Source organism: Alligator mississippiensis, chromosome 5 (assembly GCF_030867095.1).
Source record: "Alligator mississippiensis isolate rAllMis1 chromosome 5, rAllMis1, whole genome shotgun sequence".
Taxonomy (NCBI): domain Eukaryota; kingdom Metazoa; phylum Chordata; order Crocodylia; family Alligatoridae; genus Alligator; species Alligator mississippiensis.
Window position 1 is genome coordinate 189,225,943 of NC_081828.1, and position 19,026 is coordinate 189,244,968.

Sequence of the window (19,026 nt, forward strand, 5' to 3'; positions counted from 1 at the left end):
GTGGTTGCAGGGCTGGCCTTTGTGCAGCACTACTGCCATATGTGCCCCTGCCCAACCATCTGGACAGCTATCACCCAGATGTTCCCAGTGTGGTGGCCTGCTTTGAATTGTCAAATCATGTCCTCCTAGCACCAATTGGCCAGGAGGTCAGCCACCTCCAGCTGGGTCCAAGGTGTCAGCTCTGAGCAAGCAGGGTCCTGCCACTGGCCTCCCTAGCAGGAATTCTGGTGTTCCCTATTGGAAAACTGAAAAATCCCTGATAAAAAAATCCCAAAGTCACTCTGTAAAATACCCCAAAATCCATGTTCCTCCACAATTAAAACAAAAGACCACTAGAGCGAGAGACAGAGACAGAGAGACAGCCATCAGCTGGGCAATGTTTTATTGATATATCTAGTGTTAAAGCAATTTGGAAGACTACCAGTGTCTCTATCATAATAATAAAGTTAATTCTAAATATATGTTTTATGAATTCATGAATACATGTTTTGCTGCCCCCCACAGGGGCCACAGCCCCCGACAGGGCCCATGTGCCCCACCCCCACTTGCTCCCCTAGCCCCCTGGATTGCTACCCTACCTGGCTCCATCCCCCACCAGCTCCTACAGCCCCTACAATGGCTGCCCTCCCCGGCCCCATCCCCCACTTGTACCCCCAGCCCCTGATGGCTGCCCCCCACTTCAGCCTCCGGCACTTAAAAAAAAAAAAAAAAAGCCTCTATTCACTAAGCAGGGGCTCTGGGGCTTCCTGGCAGAGCCCTCCCAGGCAGCACAGGGCAGCAGGAGGGCTGGGGCTGCTGGAGCTGTCACCTTGGCCCACACTGTGCCAGGGGTGGGGGGCTCCAGTGACCCTGACAGCAGCTGGAACTGCTGGTAAGTGCTGAGGATTTTTGGGGGCAGGGTTCCCTGGGATGCTGGGGTGGGAGGGCAGGGATCAGTGGGGATCAAGGGCCTGGGGGGGGTTGGGGGGGCTCAGGGGGATAGGGCTGGGCAGGGCAGGGATTGGGGGGGCTCAGGGGGCAGGTGAGTGGTGGTGCCAGGCAGGAAGGGATTGGGGGGGACTCAGGGAGCTGGGGGGATGGGGCTGGGCGGGGCATGGATTGGGAGGGCTCAGGAGGCTGGGGGAGATGGGGCTGGGCGCGGCATGGATTGGTGGGGCTCAGGAGGCTGGGGGAGATGGGGATTGGAGGGGCTCAGGGAGCTGGGGGTGATGGGGCCAGGCAGGGCAGGGATTGGGGGGGCTCAGAGAGTTGGGGGCGATGGGGCCAGGCAGGGCAGGGATTGGGGGGGCTCAGGAGGCTGGGGGAGATGGGGCTGGGCGGGGCAGGGATTGGAGAGGCTCAGGGAGTTGGGGGTGATGGGGCTGGGCAGGGCAACGATTGGGGGGGGCTCAGAGAGTTGGGGGCGATGGGACCAGGCAGGGCAGGGATTGGGGGGGCTCAGGAGGCTGGGGGAGATGGGGCTGGGCGGGGCAAGGATTGGAGAGGCTCAGGGAGCTGGGGGTGATGGGGCCAGGAGGGGCAGGGATTGGGGGGGGCTCAGAGAGTTGGGGGCGATGGGGCCAGGCGGGGCAGGGATTGGGGGGGCTCAGGAGACTGGGGGAGATGGGGCCGGGTGGGGCAGGGATTGGGGGGGGCTCAGGAGGCTGGGGGAGATGGGGCTGGGCGGGGCAGGGATTGGAGGGGCTCAGGGAGCTGGGGGTGATGGGGCTGGGCGGGGCAACGATTGGGGGGGCTCAGAAAGCTGGGGGCGATGGGGCCAGGTGGGGCAGGGATTCCTTATATCGAGTCTGAATTGGCCCTCTAGAAGTTTGTGGCTGTTGGACCTAATTACCCCTTAGGGAGCCCTGGTGAACAACTGTTCTCCCAGATCCTGGTGCACCCTGCTTATATACTTATAGGCAGCCACCAAGTCCCCCCTGAGCCTTCTGCACTGGGGGCTCATGTTCATCTTGTGGTCAATCCAGAACCCCATGTCCCTTTCAGTCGCAGTGCTAGTGAGCATAGCAGTGCCAAGCCTGTAAGTGTGATGCTGTTTTTTTCTCCCAAGGTGGAGTACCCTACATTTCTCTACATTGAATGCCATCAGGTTTTGGTCTGCCCACTTTGCAAACATGTCCAGGTCAGCTTGTATCCCCAGCCTGTCCTCCAGCGTGACCGCCTTCCCCCAGAGTTTAGTACCATCCACAAAATTTGCCAGTCCACATTTGATGCCCGAATCCAGGTCATTAATGAAGATATTGAAGAGTACTGGCCCAAGCACTGAGCCCTGGCCCAAGCCCGATGAGACCTCACCAGTGCTGAATAGTGACAGAATCACTCCCCACTTGATTTGCAAGTGACATTCCTGCTAATGTAATCAATATGCTGTTAGCCTTTTTTGCAAGAGCATGCTGTCAGCTCATAGTCAGCCTAAGATCCACTGCAACACTTCTCTGAACTACTGCAGCCTAGCCAATCATTCCCCAAGTCTGTTTTTGTGCCCACAATTATTCCATCCCTAGTGCAGGACTTTGCACTTGTTCTTGTTGAATCTCACCTGAATGGTTGTGGACCATTTTTCCAGTCTATCCAAGTCCTTCTGGATCTTTACCCTGCCCCACACTGGGTCTGCAGCTCCACCCAACTTGGTAGCATCTGCAAGTTTGCTAAATGTGCAATCAATCCCATCATCCACATCATTAACAAAGATGTTAAACAACATCAGGCCCCTGGAAATCCCCACTTGATACCTCCTTCCAAACAGATATTGAGCCATTGATGACTATTCATAATAAGAGATAATAAGGGATAACATAATAATAAGGAATTTTATTTCCAACAAAAAAATGTATTCAGATATATGTGCTGCACTCACCTGGATCATAGGATTCCATAAAACCAAACGGACCATAATCTATTGTTATGGATAACAAACTGAAGTTATCTGTATTGCACACACCTAGAATTACGCAACAATAAAAACAAATATCAAAACAATGAAGCTTTTTAGTCTCCGGACAATATTTCAGAATTCTATTAGAAAATTTGCTGAAAGGCAAGTGCACCGGATCTAGATCACAGTAGGTACTTTTATACCCATACCACTTTAATCTGCATATAAAGGAGAGCATCAAATAGACAGGCTTAAATAAATAGTATTGATAAAACTCAATATTTGCTATTAAAGATCAGCCATTTCTACAAATCTGATCTCTACATTTCCAACCCCTGGCACCAGGTTATCCAGCCCCACAGGACATAAACAGCCCTGCACACTCAGTTGGGCACACAGGGTACTGCAGGGCCCAATCTTGGCAAGTAGGTTAAGGCAGAGGCAATGTGGGAATTTAGAGCCTGATCTTGGCCCAAGGGATCAAGTGGAAGTGGTGCAGGGCTCCAATCCCAGCATACAGGGCAAAATGAAATCTTTCCTTTATATATTTGGCTTATATAAACTATAAAGGATGCAAATACACACACCATTAGGACCATATTTCTCACAGAACAACAACAATTCATTAGCTAGCTGGACACTAAGAACCAAGAACCAAACACTGAGATTGGTTTGATGGCATATTATAATTTTCCTGACTCCCAAATTCTTTCCACATATGGAAGGAAAGAATAACTCTCATCCCTTCTGATAGGCCTTGATCTCCCTGTAATCAGCTTGTTTTCTTCTGCTAATTGTGTCTACCACCACTGGCAATTTTTCTCAAGCCCTCCTATAACGGTTCTTTGCTATGCTATGTTTGCCTTGTTCTGGTCAGACCTGATGAAGAATGCTTTGCATTTGAAAGGTTGTCTAATTCGATCCCAACTATATAGTTGGTGCAATAAAAGATATTACTCTAAGAAATCCTTGCCTCTCACAATTTCTGGACTACCACTGTTACATCACTATTACACATTGACACACTGCGTACAAAGACTGTTATGAGACCATAATATTTTGCTAATTCCACATTAATAATTAAAAATAATTATCTTAGCTTACCATGAGCAAAGCCCACAGACATCCACAATGCAATCAAGTTTGCAGTCTCTGATACCACTCTAGAGAAAAAATCCTGAAATCAAATAATTTTTTTTAATTCAAACCTTTGTGATAAAATTGCAGATAACAATATATGCTTCAATGTAAGCAACAATTAGGGCATTATATTTTATTTCTTTTCAATATCTAGGAATGGTAGTCCTACAGAGAGTTTAACTTATATTTCGTCTGGGATGGTTTGGATAGAGATGAACCTGCCGCAGGCAGGAGGTTGGACTAGATGACCTCTGGAGGTCCTTTCCAAACCTACTTCTCTATGATTTCCAGGAACATATTTTTATCCCTTTCAGAACTTTGGCATGGCACTCCTAAGGAACTGGCTCCATGGCAATCTTATATAAGTGCACTCAGAGGTAGATAAGCACATACAGATACAATAGCTATAAAAAGTGTAATGGTAATGAAAAAATATATTGCGTTTATTCTGGGCAAAGCAGGAACCTTCAGTCCATTACTACTATTTGTTTACTATGCAGAAGGCACAGGGCAATGCCATTACCACAATAAAGATAAATTCACTGAAGGGAGAACTGTGAAAATAGAACAGAAAAAATTTGGGAAAAAAATGCCTGTTCATACAAACTGCAAGCTGACTTCAATCAATGCACAACTTTTTTTTAAAGTTGTTTTCGTGATTATTAGTACAAGTAGTAATCTATTGTTCCTATGCTCATGAAAAGTGAAAGCCTCTCCAATGCTCACCAGATATCTGTTTGAATCATTCATGCTTATTGATGGAAAATGTTCTTGTATAATGAAGTCTAGCAATGATCTGCCAAAAAAAAGAGCATCAACTGTTCTTTATGCAAAATTGACATTTTTAGAACTGTTATACCAAGCAAATGGTGGAGCCACTCCTATTTTCCATATTTATGATCTGATCCCAAGTCCCCTGCAGTCAGAAAAATAGACTCCTCCTGATTTCAGTAGGCTTTGGATCAGGCACTTATATATTTTGTTAACAAGAGAAAACCTAACTTTTGTTCATAAAACATTATTAGAAGCATTCATGTAGAATTTAAAACCTTTCTGAAGTGTTAAATTCTCAGAAGAGAGCACCATATAGTTTTATGGCCTGGAAAATAACATTTTGTGATTAAACTTGTTGGCTTATAAAAAAAAATTAGACAAAATTCCATCCCAAAATTTTTCAAAGAGAAAACTTTTATGGCCAAATTCAGAGCTGCTTGCCAGAGTCATTGTGGTTCTTTAAGTACTGTCTCTATGTATCCCAACCATGGGTACCGTTCAGGCTCTCAGTGCATAGGCCTTGAATTTCTGCAAAACCATTCATAATGGCTGTGCATACACCCAGAAAAAATATATACAGTCCAACCCAAGTCTTAGGGTATATACAGACATTCCATGTGTGTCCGAAGAACAACCTTTCTCCTGGAACAAAAGGAGAGACATACAGATGTTTACGAGATTTCTTGTGGAAGAGAACAGGCTCTTCCGCAAGAAGTTAGATTGGATACTCATATCATCCACTACATCAAAAATCTACTACAAGACTTCAAATAATGGGGAAGGGAGAGTAAATAATTGTTATTCCTTAAATACCATTTTCACATATCTCCAGTCTGTCAAATAAATGTCCAAAGAATCTTACTTATATAAAAACTGTAGAACTGCTCTCTCAAAGAGAGCATTTCAACTGAGTAAAAATGGACAACATAATTTTAGTGATGAGGAAACTACAGGGAATATTAAAAAGCATACAATTCCAATTGTTAGCCACAAACATAATTCCATTTTAAATCTTACATGCTTCTAGGAAATATATTGCAGGACACAGCTCCACTACTGGTTTATTTCATATTTATATTACATTACTTCCCACATATCAAAAAAGTCCTGTTGCATTAGCATTTTGCAAATACAAGTGCTGAGGTTACAAAAATGTACACAACCGCTCAGCTAATGCAACTAATTACACATTAGGCATATGTGTCTGTTCCTACAGCACCAGGCCATAGAGATAAACATTTAAATCTATTAATTAGTGTTTCTTTAAAAAAAAGTAGTAAAATCAGTTGAATCCCACCAAAAAAGTTAGTTTCCTAAATTACACATTCATATATATTTGACTTATATTAAAATGAACACAGATACCGTGAAGGTTTTGTTCCAACCTTTGTAAGTCCAGTTCCCCAGAATGAGCTAAAATTTCTAATGAACCTATGCGAAACCATGATTTGGCAACACGCAGGACTACTGCACCTAGAATATAGACACAAGTTAAATTTGAATAGATTATTAACAAATTAAGACAAAAAAAACCAACAGCAAATAATTACATATGCATTTTTGTGTGTGGGAACATATAGACAGTACCCACACATACACAAACAACTCCACACACATTAATTTCTCATATCAACATTTTAACACAAGGGGTGCATCCAGATGAGCAGGAACATGTGTTTCCCTGGGGACAAGCAGCAGAGGCACACCTTGCGCTGCTGCTATTATTTGTCCCTGGGGAATGCCCATGCCAGGGACACTGGCATGCAGCAGGTTACCCCAGGTGGGGTAAGGGAGGCTGAGGCCAGCAACTGTGCTGCCCCAGCAGCCTTACCTAGGGTCCTGCGGGCCTCCTGGAGCTGCAGCCACGGCTCTCCTGCAGCAGGAAGCCTGGCTGCAAGCCAGAGTGTGGTTCCACCCACCCAGGCTCCGGTTTGAGGCAGTGAGCACTGCCTTGCTTTTTTTTGGGCGTGGGTATTTTTGACCCTGGGATCTCTTTGGGTCAAAAAAATCCCCCGTGCTGCAAAGTAACAATGTGGGGAATGCCTATATGTGTGGTGTGTGGCGCCACAGATGGGTCTGCAGTGGCACGTACCGCATGTCCACACTCATCTGGATGTACCCAAGAAGTTTAATTTGCTTCAAAATGATGGACTATAAGCCCATTTAATAAAGAGAAGGAGCTTCTGTGATTAACAGTGAACCTACTTTTCATCAGAGAAAGAAAATGTGATAAACAATGAGGGGGGAAAACAGAAAGGTCAAAAGAAATGAACCAGAAGAAGAAGTGGCATCATTTCAAAAGTGACTAGTAGTTTAGTTATCTAATCATTTTGTAATTCTGACCTAGAAGCACACAGATCAGTGGTTCTCAAACTTTTTCAATCAAAGGAACCCCTCATTAAACTCAAGGCACCCTTCAGAAAATGCCAGCTCTTAGTTTTCACTTGTTTTTTTGACTACAGAAAAACAATAGAGCTATTTGTTTGTTGCAAAGAATTCAGAAAGACTACATCAGGTCAGAATGTTTTTAACACTGGATTCCTATTTGAAATCTAGCCAATGCATCAGAAGCAGGGCTAAGGAAGTGATACTTCCTCTCTGCTTGGCAGTGGTGAGACCCCAGCTGGGCACTGCACTTCAAAAAAGACATGGAGAATCTTGAAAGGGCCCAGAGAAGGGCAACAAGAATGATTAAGGGCCTGGAGGACAAACCTTATGAGGAAAGACTAAGGGATCTGGGACTGTTCAGCCCAGGAAAGAGAAGACTGAGGGGGAACCTGGTGGCCGTCTGTAAGTATACAAGGGATGAATATCGGGACCTGGGAGAAAAACTGCTCACTAGGGTGCCTCAGGGGAGGATAAGAAGCAATGGCCATAAACTGTCAGAGGATGGTTTCAGGTTAGATGTAAGAAGACCTTCTTTACGGTAAGGGTGACCAGAATCTGGAATATGCTTCCCAGGGAGGTGGTACAGTCCCCAACCTTGGAAGTCTTCAAGAGGAGACTAGACAGACACCTTGCTGGGATCATATTATCTCAGCAGTATTCCTCCCAAGAGCAGGGGGGTTGGACTCAATGATCTTTCAAGGTCCCTTCCAGCCCTTAATTTCTATGATTCTATGATCTCTGGGTTTATCTTGTGAATCATGTCTGTACATCTAAAAGTGCTAACATTGCGTGGCACCCCACAGCACCCTTAAAAGGATCTCAAGGCACCCCAGGGTGCCATAGCACCCTCGTTGAAAAACACTGGTAGACCAAAGGGTCAAGAAAATCCTTCTTTTCAGGAAAAACATCATTGGTCACAAGAAATTAAAGCAAAAGGATGTTGCAGAATTGATATGGAAGGCCCCTCCCAACTAACTTAAGACACCAAAACTAAAAGGGAAAAAAACCCCTACAAAACGGGGGAAGAGGGAGAAGGATGTTTTGGGCATCTCTCTGTTCCAGTTTTCTTTTCCAGACATTTTCGAGGGGAAGATACTGCAAAATCTCCTGTTCTCATCATCATCACACTCCCTTCTACTGACACAGCTCTTTCTCCATAGAATCTATCTTTATTCAGAAAAAAAGCCATCAGAAAATTCAACTTCCCCTTTTCACAGGTCTTTTACACAGCTCCGAGGAGGAACTTAATAGCAAAAAATAAGTAAAGTTTCTATGTTAAGTTATCGAAGCAGCTGTGATCCCCTCCTTCCACCCAGCAATCAGCACATTCAACCTCTCCCTTTTGCTAATTCTCTCTTCCATCTATCTGTCTCAATGAGGGTTACAATTTTATGCACCAATAATCAAGCCAAGTTTCTATGACTGGCCATGGATGCTACCACTGTTGTGCTTACCCTTACAAAAAAAAAGTTCAGGTGACAGGCTAGAAAGTCCAGACATACCTTCTATGGGATCACAATATCAAAATTCCCCCATCCTGTTTTGTTCTGGCAGCCTTATTTGAGAAACTACAGGTCTTTTGTATGATACATTTAATAAGGAAATCCCTTTAACATACTGAATATAAGGCTCCAAAAGAATGCCACATATATTTTAATGGATCATAGGAAAGTAGGGCTGGAAGGGAACTCACAAGGGCATATAGTCCAGCCCCCTGCTGAAGGCAGGATCACCCCTGACTAAACCACTCCAGCCAAGCATCTGTCCAAACTGCTCTTGAAAATGTCCAGAGATTGCCAGTCCACAACTTCACTTGGCAGCCTGTACAGTGCTTGACCACCCTCAAAGTCAGACATTTTCTCCAAATCTCCAACACAAATTTACTCTGATGCAGCTTGAGGCCACTGCTCCTAGTCCTGGCCCCTACAACCACAGAGAAGTTCATCTCCATCTTCTCTATAATGCTAGCCAGTGCTGTAGCAAGGAGGGGGCGAGCGGGGTGACCGCCGCGGGCACCAAAGCAAATGGGTGCCAATAGGCGCTGTGCTGCGCAGCTGGGGTGGGGCGTAGCATGAAGCTGCAAGTAGTTCGTTTGGGGGGGTGTGGGGACAGGGGAAGGGCAGTTCCCACTGCTGTGTGCACTCTGGGGCAAGCATGGGGAGGGGGCACAGCGCGTGTGCCCCGTGGATCTGTGTGCAGGGTGAGGGCAGGCTGCAGCTGTGGGTTTTTCCCTGAGCACCAAACTTCGTTGCTATGGCACTGATCCTAGCCAAACATAGCCCATAGTTTCCCACTCTGTTTTTGTGCCTGTAATTATTCCATCCCAAGTGCAGGACTTCACACTTCTTCTTGTTGAATCTCACCTGATTGGTTGTGGACCACATTTTCAGTCAATCTGGTCATTTTGGATCCTCATCCTGCCCTCTAGTGGGTCTGCAATTCCCCCCTATTTGGGAGCTATCTGCAAGTTTGCCAAGTGTGCACTCAATCCCATTGTCCACATCATTAATGAAGATGTTGAACAATATCAGAGCATGGACAGACCTCTGGGGAACCCCACTTGATGCCTTCTCCCAATTACACGTTGAACCACTGCGGACTACTTGTCGAGCACAAGTAGTCCGCAGTTCCAACTAGTTATGTATCCACCTTACAGTACTTCCTTAGCTTGATCATGAGAATGTCATAGGAGAGAGTGTAAGCAGCCTTACTAAAGTCAAGGTATATCACGTTCGCTGCTCTCCCCCCATTCCTCAGAGCCTGTCACCTTATCACAGAAGGAAATCAGGTTGGTCAGGCAAGAGTTGCTCTTGGTGAATCCATGCTGGCTGTTCCTAATCACCTTGTTATCCTTTAGGTTGGAGCGGGCAAAAAGCAGCCTGCAAGCTAGACCTAGGCTGCCAAGGCATTTTGTCAGGCCCATGGCAGGGCCCTTGGCTCTGCCCAACCGAAGGCACAGGGGGCACCATGGGCCACAGTGTATGCAGTTGGTCCCACTGCACTGGGTGTACAGTGGGGCTGGGGTGGTGTGCCAGCTGGATTCACTTCCCAGTAGCCCCCACAACAGCAGCTCCTTCCCACTGTCGCTGCCAGACTCAGCCCTGTTGCCTGGGCAGCCCCAGCTCACCTGCCCTGCACTCACTGCCAGGAGCAGCAGATTGAGTGGGTAGGCAGAGTCTCCATGGAGACTAGCTGGGACCCCCCGGAGGAAGGGTGCATGGCTAGCTAGACAGGATGGGGACACAGGTGGGCGGGAATCAGTGTCCAGGAGCAGGATGGGCAGGTGGGGTCAGGATCAGTGAGGCAGTGACAGCATGGGGTTGGGATCTGGTGCAGAACCACAATCTGCTCCCAGCATGCCCCTGCCCATGAAACCGGTACCTGTCACAGAGATGTGCAGACACTGGTCCCTGCCCACCCCTGGCCCCATCCCATTCACCTGGCCAAGTGTGGGGGTCACTGAGGGAAGCTTTGGTGAGCTGTTGCGGGCAGAGCAGGTGCTGACCTGGCCCACAACAGCTCACTAGAACTCCCTAAGGCAGCCTTGTCCAACATACAGCCCGCGGGCCACCATGCAGCCCACCAAGCCATTTTATCTGGCCCGCGGAGCGGCAGCGGTGGAACACAGAGCTGCAGCGGCAGCGGGGCCGCCGTGGAGTGCGGAGCCGCCACAAAGTGCGGAGCCGCCACAGCGGCGGAGCACAGAGCTGCAGCAGTGGTGGAATGCAGAGCCGTGGTGGCGGTGGTGGGGCCGCCGCGGAGCGCAAAGCCGCAGAGCCATGGAGGCAGTGGCGGGGCCGCCACGGAGCCACGGAGGAGAAGCGTGGAGCTGCGGCGACGGAGTGCGGAGCCGCAGTGGCGGTGGGGCAGCAGTGAGGAAGGCAGGGCCGGCCCGCGGGCCCCAGCCGGCAGCGAGGGGAGGGGAGCTGCTTACCGCCGTGGGGCCCAGCTCATCAGTGAGCCGGGTCCTGCTGCAGCTACCCCATGGGCTGCGTGGAGCGGGGCTGCCCCAGTTGCGCCTGATTGAACGAGCTGGGGACAGGCTCTGCTCCTTGCCCCCGGCACGTGGCCGGGGGAGCTGCAGCATGGCCCCTGCCCTGCCTGCATGCATGGTGGATGGAAGCATTAGGTAAGTTCCTGCACCGAGCTAGGGGCGCCTCGGAGCCAGGCCGGGGCAGACGGAGGCACGGGGTAAGTTCCTGTGCGGAGCTGGGGGCGCCTCGGAGCCAGGCCGGGGTGGACGGAGGCATGGGGTAAGTTCCCGTGCGGAGCTGGGGGCGCCTCAGAGCCAGGCCGGGGAGGACGGAGGCATGGGGTAAGTTCCCGTGTGGAGCTGGGGGCGCCTCGGAGACAGGCTGGGGTGGATGGAGGCATGGGGTAAGTTCCCGTGCGGAGCTGGGGGCACCTCAGAGCCAGGCTGGGGAGGACGGAGGCATGGGGTAAGTTCCTGTGTGGAGCTGAGGGAGCCTTGGAGCCGGGCCGGGGCGGACAGAGGCATGGTGTAAGTTCCCGTACAGAGCTGGGGGCACCTCGGAGCCAGGCCAGGGCAGACGGAGGCATGGGGTAAGTTCCTGTACAGAGCTGGGGGCGCCTCGGAGCCAGGCCAGGGCGGACGGAGGCATGGGGTAAGTTCCCGCGTGGAGCTGGGGGCACCTCAGGGCCGGGCCGGGGTGGACAGAGGCATGGGGTAAGTTCCCGTGCGGAGCTGGGGGCACCTCAGAGCCAGGCAGGGGAGGACGGAGGCATGGGGTAAGTTCCCGTGCGGAGCTGGGGGCACCTCAGGGCCGGGCCGGGGCAGACGGAGGCACGGGTTAAGTTCCTGTGTGGAGCTGAGGGAGCCTTGGAGCCGGGGCGGACAGAGGCATGGGGTAAATTCCCATGCGGAGCAGACCCATTTCATTGTCACTTCCTGCAACTCCATTGGTGTCAAAGGTCACGTGACATCACTTCCTGATGTGATGTCACTTCCTGCGAGGTCTTGGAATATGGCTCGCCGGCCCACTGGGTGATAAAAAGTTCATGATCTGGCCCCACATTCAAAAAGGTTGGACACCCCTGCCCTAAGGGGTCCTGTGGCCCAAATAGTTGCCCACCCCTGCTCTAGATGCTTCACAATAGATTTTTTGAGGACCTGCTCCATGATCTTTCCAGGTATCAAGGTCAGGCAGACTGGTCTGTCATTTCCCAGAACTGATGGCCACTATACATGCAGTTTTTCCAATCATAGTTTCGTAGTAGCTAGGGTCAGGAGGGACCTGATCAGATCATCTAGCCTGACCCCCTGCCACAAGCAGGAATGAATGCTGGGTTCCATAAGACCCCAGGACAGGTGATCATCCAACCTCTTTTTGAATTTGTCCAAGGTAGGGGAAAGGACCACTTCCCTAGGAAGCTGGTTCCAGATTCTGGCCACTCTAACTGTAAAATATTGCCTTCTGATCTCTAACCTAAACCTATTCTCCATCAGCTCATTACCATTGTTCCTCGTCATCCCAGGTGGTGCTGGAGAGAATAGGGCTCTTCCTTTTTGCTGATGATCTCCCCAATGAGTTTGTAGGCAGCCACCAGGTCCCCCCTCAGCCTTCTCTTGCCGAGGCTGAACAGGTTCAGGTCCCTCAGTCTCTCCTCATAGGGCCTGTCCTGCTGCCCTCTCACCAAACAGGTGGCCCTCCTCTGAACTCTCTCCAGGCTGGCCACTTCCTTTTTAAAGTGTGATGCCCAGTACTGGACGCAATACTCCAATTGTGGCCTGACCAATGTCGCATAGAGGGGGAGTATCACCTCTCTGGACCGGCTTGAGATGTACCTTTGGATACATGACAAGGTATGGTTGGCCTTGCTGGCTGCGGTCTCGCATTGGCAGTTCATGTTCATCTTGGAGTCAATAATGACTCCAAGATCCCTTTCCGCCTCTGTGCTTTCAAGAGGGGAACTCCCCAGCCTGTATGTATGCTGGGGATTCCTTCTCCCCAGGTGCAGCACCCTGCATTTGCCTACGTTGAACCACATCCTATTGTCATCTGCCCACTTTTGTAGTCTGTCTAAATCTAGCTGCAGCCTCTCTCTCCCTTCAAGTGTGTCCATCTTGCCCCACAGCTTAGTGTCATCAGCAAACTTGGACAACGTGCTTTCAACCCTCTCATCCAAGTCGCTGATGACGATGTTAAACAGTGCGGGCCCAAGGACCAAGCCCTGGGGTACCCCACTGCTCACATCTCGCCAGGTTGAATACGACCTGTCCACCACTACTCTCTGGGTGTGCCCCATCAGCCAATTTTTTACCCATCCACCTGTGTAGGCATCAATGCCACAGTTGCCTAATTTATTGATGAGAATGGGGTGAGAGACAGTGTCAAAGGCCTTCTTAAATCTAGAAAGACTATGTTCACGGCAACACCATCATCCAAGGATTTAGTTACTTGGTCATAAAAGTCAATCAGGTTGGTCAAGCAGGACCTGCCTTTGATGAACCCATGCTGATTGCCCCGAACATGATCTCCCCTGCAGGCCCCCCATAGATGTGCTCCTTGACGATTCTCTCCAAGATCTTCCCAAGCACTGAGGTGAGGCTTACGAACCTATAGTTACTTGGGTCGTCCTTCCTCCCTTTCTTAAAAATTGGGACCATATTAGCTGGTTTCCAATCCTTAGCACCTGGCCAGATGACCACGAATGCTCATACAGCCAGGCCAAGGGTTCCGCGATGACCCCTGCCAGTTCCCTCAACAATCATCTGGGAGCTCACCTAACCTCCACTAGTTCTCAAGAAGGACAGATAATGGTTCTGAAATATCCTAGGGTACTGAAAGAATTGGCTGAAGTTATCTTCCATCTAGATCTGCTGACTTAAAAAAGATTAAGAACTTCGTGTTCAAGTAGGTATATCCACGGTAAAGGTGACCCCACAATCACTTCAAAAGACTGAGACCAAAAATGACAGAAACTGCCACACAGGTTATATTGAATTGCTGCTCCTAACTAAAAACAACAAAGATACAGCTCTCCAAAGCCCTGAGGGCCAAGACTGTGCCTTCCTTTGCCCATGCATATGCATGATGCCTGACGCATTGTGAGCATGGCTGGAATGCAAAAAAACAACTTGGAATAGCTGCAAAAGCACTGAAGGGGTTTTAGAGTTCCTGCTCCTATAACTATTCTTTGCCACTTTGCAGTAGTCTCCAGTCTAAGATACATGCAGGATGACAGATTCTGCTCAAATACTATAACAACCATTAGGTAAACTAAGTCTTTTGTTTAAAGACCATGGTCTCAGCTTTTGATGCTTTCATATACTACAAGAAGTTAAAAAATAAATATTTTACTGTCCCTCTGTATATGGTATCAGGCTAATTTTTTATAAACTATAATAGGGAAAATCCCCAGTACTACATTAACTCAGTTCACTCACTCCCACAGAGATAGGAAATGGATTGACTGCTAAGGTAGGCTGGTTTTCAATGTTTGTACCAGCCATTCCACCCCTTTCAGAACAGGTTTACTTCGGCTAGTTTCTAAGGTGAAAATCTGCACTGCATTCTACAAGTCTACACAATACAGGGGTAAGATCATGGATAGCCAATGCAATGAGCACTCTCAGCATTGCTAATATCTATGTAACTGCACCAATTTAACTGCAAAGGTGGCAGATTTCCCCAGTACTGCCAGGTTGGGCTTTTGCAATCACATTATAAAAGAGAAGAAACTCTCAGGTCAGATGAGCTACAACAGTGGAGGCCAAACTTCTGGCAAATCAGCTGTCACAACCCAATTAATCAGTGCCCATGTCACTAGCAAGAGATACCATTCAGACCATCCTCATTTCGCACACAGTAGTCAACTAAGGGTTAAAAGAAATCCTTGCCAGAAACTCCTGGAACAAAATCCCGGAGGGAAAACTGTATGTAATTGGTCAAGAAACAAGCGTCAGCCCCTCACACGTAACCTCATACGTAACAGGCAGGAAACCTGACCCACTACCTTGTAACCTGATAACACAAAGAACTGCTGCTTTGCCAAAAAATTAAAGATTCCACTTAGCAGCCCATCATTGGATATCTCCGTTAGTTACCTCTGTCTATAAATAGTTTAGCAACTTCCGCCTAAGGCGGAGAGCTCTAGGGGAATCTCTGAGGAGAAACCTGAGCCCATCACCAGAGTGACTTAGTGGTCTGATCAATCACTAATGACTCCCCGTCATCGTAAATCTTGACGTAGTAAAGCCCTGCAGGTACAATAGCTCACTCCAGCGCCACATCCGTCATCGCTTAACTGTAACCCGAACCCGTACGCTTGACTGTAACCGAAGCAACTGTAACGGAACAAAGGCTCAGCCTGCGTCGCATGTCACTATCTGGGCGACATAAGTAAACAATCTCCTGTAACCAACACGCGTCTGTGCCTGGTTAATTTCACCCCATCCATTAATTACCCGCCTGTCAAGGTGAAAGTTTTACTGCTCCGGTGGGAATCAGAAAGCAGCTGCCGGTGCTGCTCTGATCCCCGACATCAGCCACAGACCCTCTTTGAGTGTTATGTTGATCCCCTTTCCTTGCCTGATTTGCTGCTCTGCTTTCTGCTTCTTTCTCTATGCTTCCTGCTTAATCTGCAGGATCACAGGGGCTGCCTGTGCCACTTGAAGCACCCATGCTGCAGGTTGGCTGCACCTACACTATAACAGCAGTCTTATCCACAGCCCTTCATTTTGATAAATTAAGAAACATTTGAGCACTTATTTCCTCAGAGGAGATGTAACATTTAAACAAGGACTCTTTATACACTCAACGATTCTGTCATAAAAAATATGGGAGACTGCAAGTATACAATGCACAAAAATCAATGAAGAATGGAGCCACAGTGTTACACTATATTATTTTAAGAACCATTGATTACCTCTTTCTTTCTTAACATTTCCATTGTAAAATTGGTCTCTCCACACATCATCATCACTTACAACCAAGCTGTAAGAAAGGAGAAATGAAGCCATTAAACTATGAAAAAATCTTTTATATCCCAACCATTCAGATTTTATCATCCTACTTCATTTTAAAAAAAGAAAGAAAAGATAAGTAATTGTTGGACAGCAAATGATGCAGACAGCCCAGTGGAGAGGGGGTACATGTTATTAGCAAAAAGCGTTCATCATACTTGCATGTTCTCCATTCCCACAAGCCATCCTTTTATCTGCACTATCTTGTCATAATTGAAGCTGTGCATTCTCATGGGCAAGGATTGTTTAGGGGTTTTTTTTAGTTCTTGATGTAGAGCACTCACAACAGCAAGGGCCCTGATCATCCATTGGTGCTATTTTAATATAAATATTAGGCTCAAACTTCTGGTATATTAACGAAAAATTAAAAACTAAAATATAGGAATGTATTGTGATGAAGGTTCCTATATTTATGTGAACCAGCGGTGTTGTACTAGAACTCTTCCAGGCACACTTGGGATTCTCTTTAGTAATCAGGAGCACAGCAGACAGTACAATTCAAAGAAAGAATTAATTACACCTCTGCCTACTGAAAGAGTGTACCAGCAGTGACTAGCAAGGTGAAGAAACTGGGTTTGCTTTGTAGCTAATTCTTGCCATGCAGATATTTAACCCAGCCAGAGGTACAACATTTTCTCCCTTTTTCTGGGAGGAGGGCTGGGAAATCATAGTCTGGCAGATGATCCTAGAAGAAGAGCTCTTAACCCTGCAACTAGGCACAGAGAGGCTTATCTGGTTTGGGTACTGTTCTTTAATTTTTCCTTGCCAATGGACTGAAATAATGACTCATTTAGGATCCACAAATAACTAGAGTTGGGTCTGTTAAAAACCCAAATATATTTCACTATCAAAAAGAAGGGAGAAATTTTGTTTTCTACTAAAACACAGATGTGTAGCGTCTAGTTACACACAGACCTTGGACTGTTAGTTGATGGCTTCAGATATAATCTGAACAGTTGCTACTAACCATAAAGAGGGATCAGACAGATTGCTGAATAGGTAGAAGGGCAGAAAACTGAAAAGCTGAATTTTGAGGTTTCCCTAAATAATTAAACTGCCTTTTCTTTCAAGATACAACTAGAAATGCAACAAATGTCTGTGCAGGAATATGAAAAGGAAACCAGAACAAATGGATCATTGTAGGGAAGAGAGGGATATAAATCAAATAATAAATATATTAATATAGAAATAAATGAAATATTCAAATCCCATCTCACTGATATAGAGACGATTAAGTCCAAAAATGTGCTCCAATACACCCAACCCCACCCTCCAGCACAGGCTGGGCAAACCCCAGACAGAACTCCCTCCCCTTTCTCCCCCTCCCATTCTGAAGACAGCACTGGAAATGGGGAGCAGCAGGGGGAGTGGCGCTAAGAGAGAGTGGCTGCAGGCACGCAGCTGCTCTGAATTGGAGCTCAGTTCCTCAACCCCCCCCCCCCCCCAGACCCATCAGTGAATGACTTATGCGTCTGGGGGAATGATGTAATTCACAGCTCTTCCTGTGAAGCACCATGGGTTACAGCAGGGAGCTGAATGTCTGTCAGCACCCAAAATCAACTGGCTCAGCAAACAAATACAAGTGCCTACATCTCCTGTTTTCAGGCTGGTGCACTGACAGTTGGTGGGATGAATCTGGCTTAGGGGGCTAGATTTCACTTTCCTAACGCTCCTGCTTCGGAATGCCCAGCTCTATGAATATAAGGAAAGTAAACTGTAATTTAAATATTTATTAGAAACAAACCAACCACAGAAGAAACATTCTGTGCAATGTACCCAATGGAAGCTCCAATCTATAATTTCAGCAGTGGCAGAAGAAGCTACTTCCCATATGTGGTACCACTGCAGTCATAGACTGGAGCTTCCTGTTGAGAATAGAGTATATGAAGTTAATGGAGTAAAAGTCTCTGCAGGGCATTCTTGGATAATTACATGGCCCTTTCGCACTTCTGCTAAGACTCAACAAGAACTCTGTAAACAAACTAGAACTGGTGAGAAATGACTGCTCCCCATTGGGACAAATACGGATATCTGCTGGATTTCTTCAAATGAAAATTTGACAAAATAATTCTGAAAGGCTTCAAGCTCATGCAGTCTTTTATGAGAGACTTAATTCTACCAACACCACTGAAAGTCCTAAACAGTTTGCCAAGTACAATGGGATAAGGCATACTATGTATTTGGCAGAATTGGTACACAGTTAAATGAGTAATGTTTGAGACTGTTTTCTGAACTCAGCAATTTGTCAAGACAACAGCAAGGAAGGACATAACCTTGCCAGAGGCTTTCATGCTGATTTCTAGACAGACATGTGGATTTTCGACAATTGTCGACGCTTTGGGACCTTTTGTTGAAGTAAGTGAGCAGACCTTCTAAAACATCATTTGCAAACACTGCACTCCAGCAGAGCAAATGTGTTAAAATCAATGCTAGAGAGATTTGCAGACACTCTGCAAACATAGAAACCCCATGAAATTGCCCTGTGACAGCTGAGTACAAAGTATTTGCCACAGAATATTTACTTTCTTTTAGAGTGAAATGGCTGAACCCCAGCCATTCAACTCACTTGGAATACAAAATAACAGTCCTATACTCCCCCCACCAGCTCCCCTCCAGCTTGTATTCAAGCAGAGTTGGGTTTAATATAAAAATGTTTATGTGATCTCTTGGGGCTTTTTTTCCTGGGAGAGCACTAATAATAAACACCTGCTATGCTCTTAGATTTTATTCTGGGAATTATTTCCAACAAATTTAAAGAAAAAACTGTAAGAACTGAAAAACCAATTGTGATCTCAAAAAGACACCACTCATTAAAATTTCATTTCTGGTTAAAAATAATTTTCTTATCAATCTTTAAACTAATATA

The 19,026-nt window shown here is 47.1% G+C and overlaps 1 protein-coding gene across 4 annotated transcripts in view; it reads right to left on the reverse strand.

The window, feature by feature from the left end:
* The window catches only part of LOC102575274 (protein adenylyltransferase SelO), a 49,993-nt gene that overhangs the window by 24,571 nt on the left and 6,396 nt on the right, over nt 1–19,026 (reverse strand). For all 4 annotated transcript variants that reach the window (XM_059729096.1, XM_014608947.3, XM_059729097.1 and 1 more), the window contains exons 7-11: nt 16,064–16,131; nt 6,172–6,259; nt 4,739–4,808; nt 3,977–4,049; nt 2,855–2,938 (exon numbers count right to left, since the gene is read on the reverse strand). In XM_059729096.1, the coding sequence (XP_059585079.1) occupies nt 2,855–2,938; nt 3,977–4,049; nt 4,739–4,808; nt 6,172–6,259; nt 16,064–16,131 (383 nt within the window). The remainder of the gene's footprint in view (nt 1–2,854; nt 2,939–3,976; nt 4,050–4,738; nt 4,809–6,171; nt 6,260–16,063; nt 16,132–19,026) is intronic.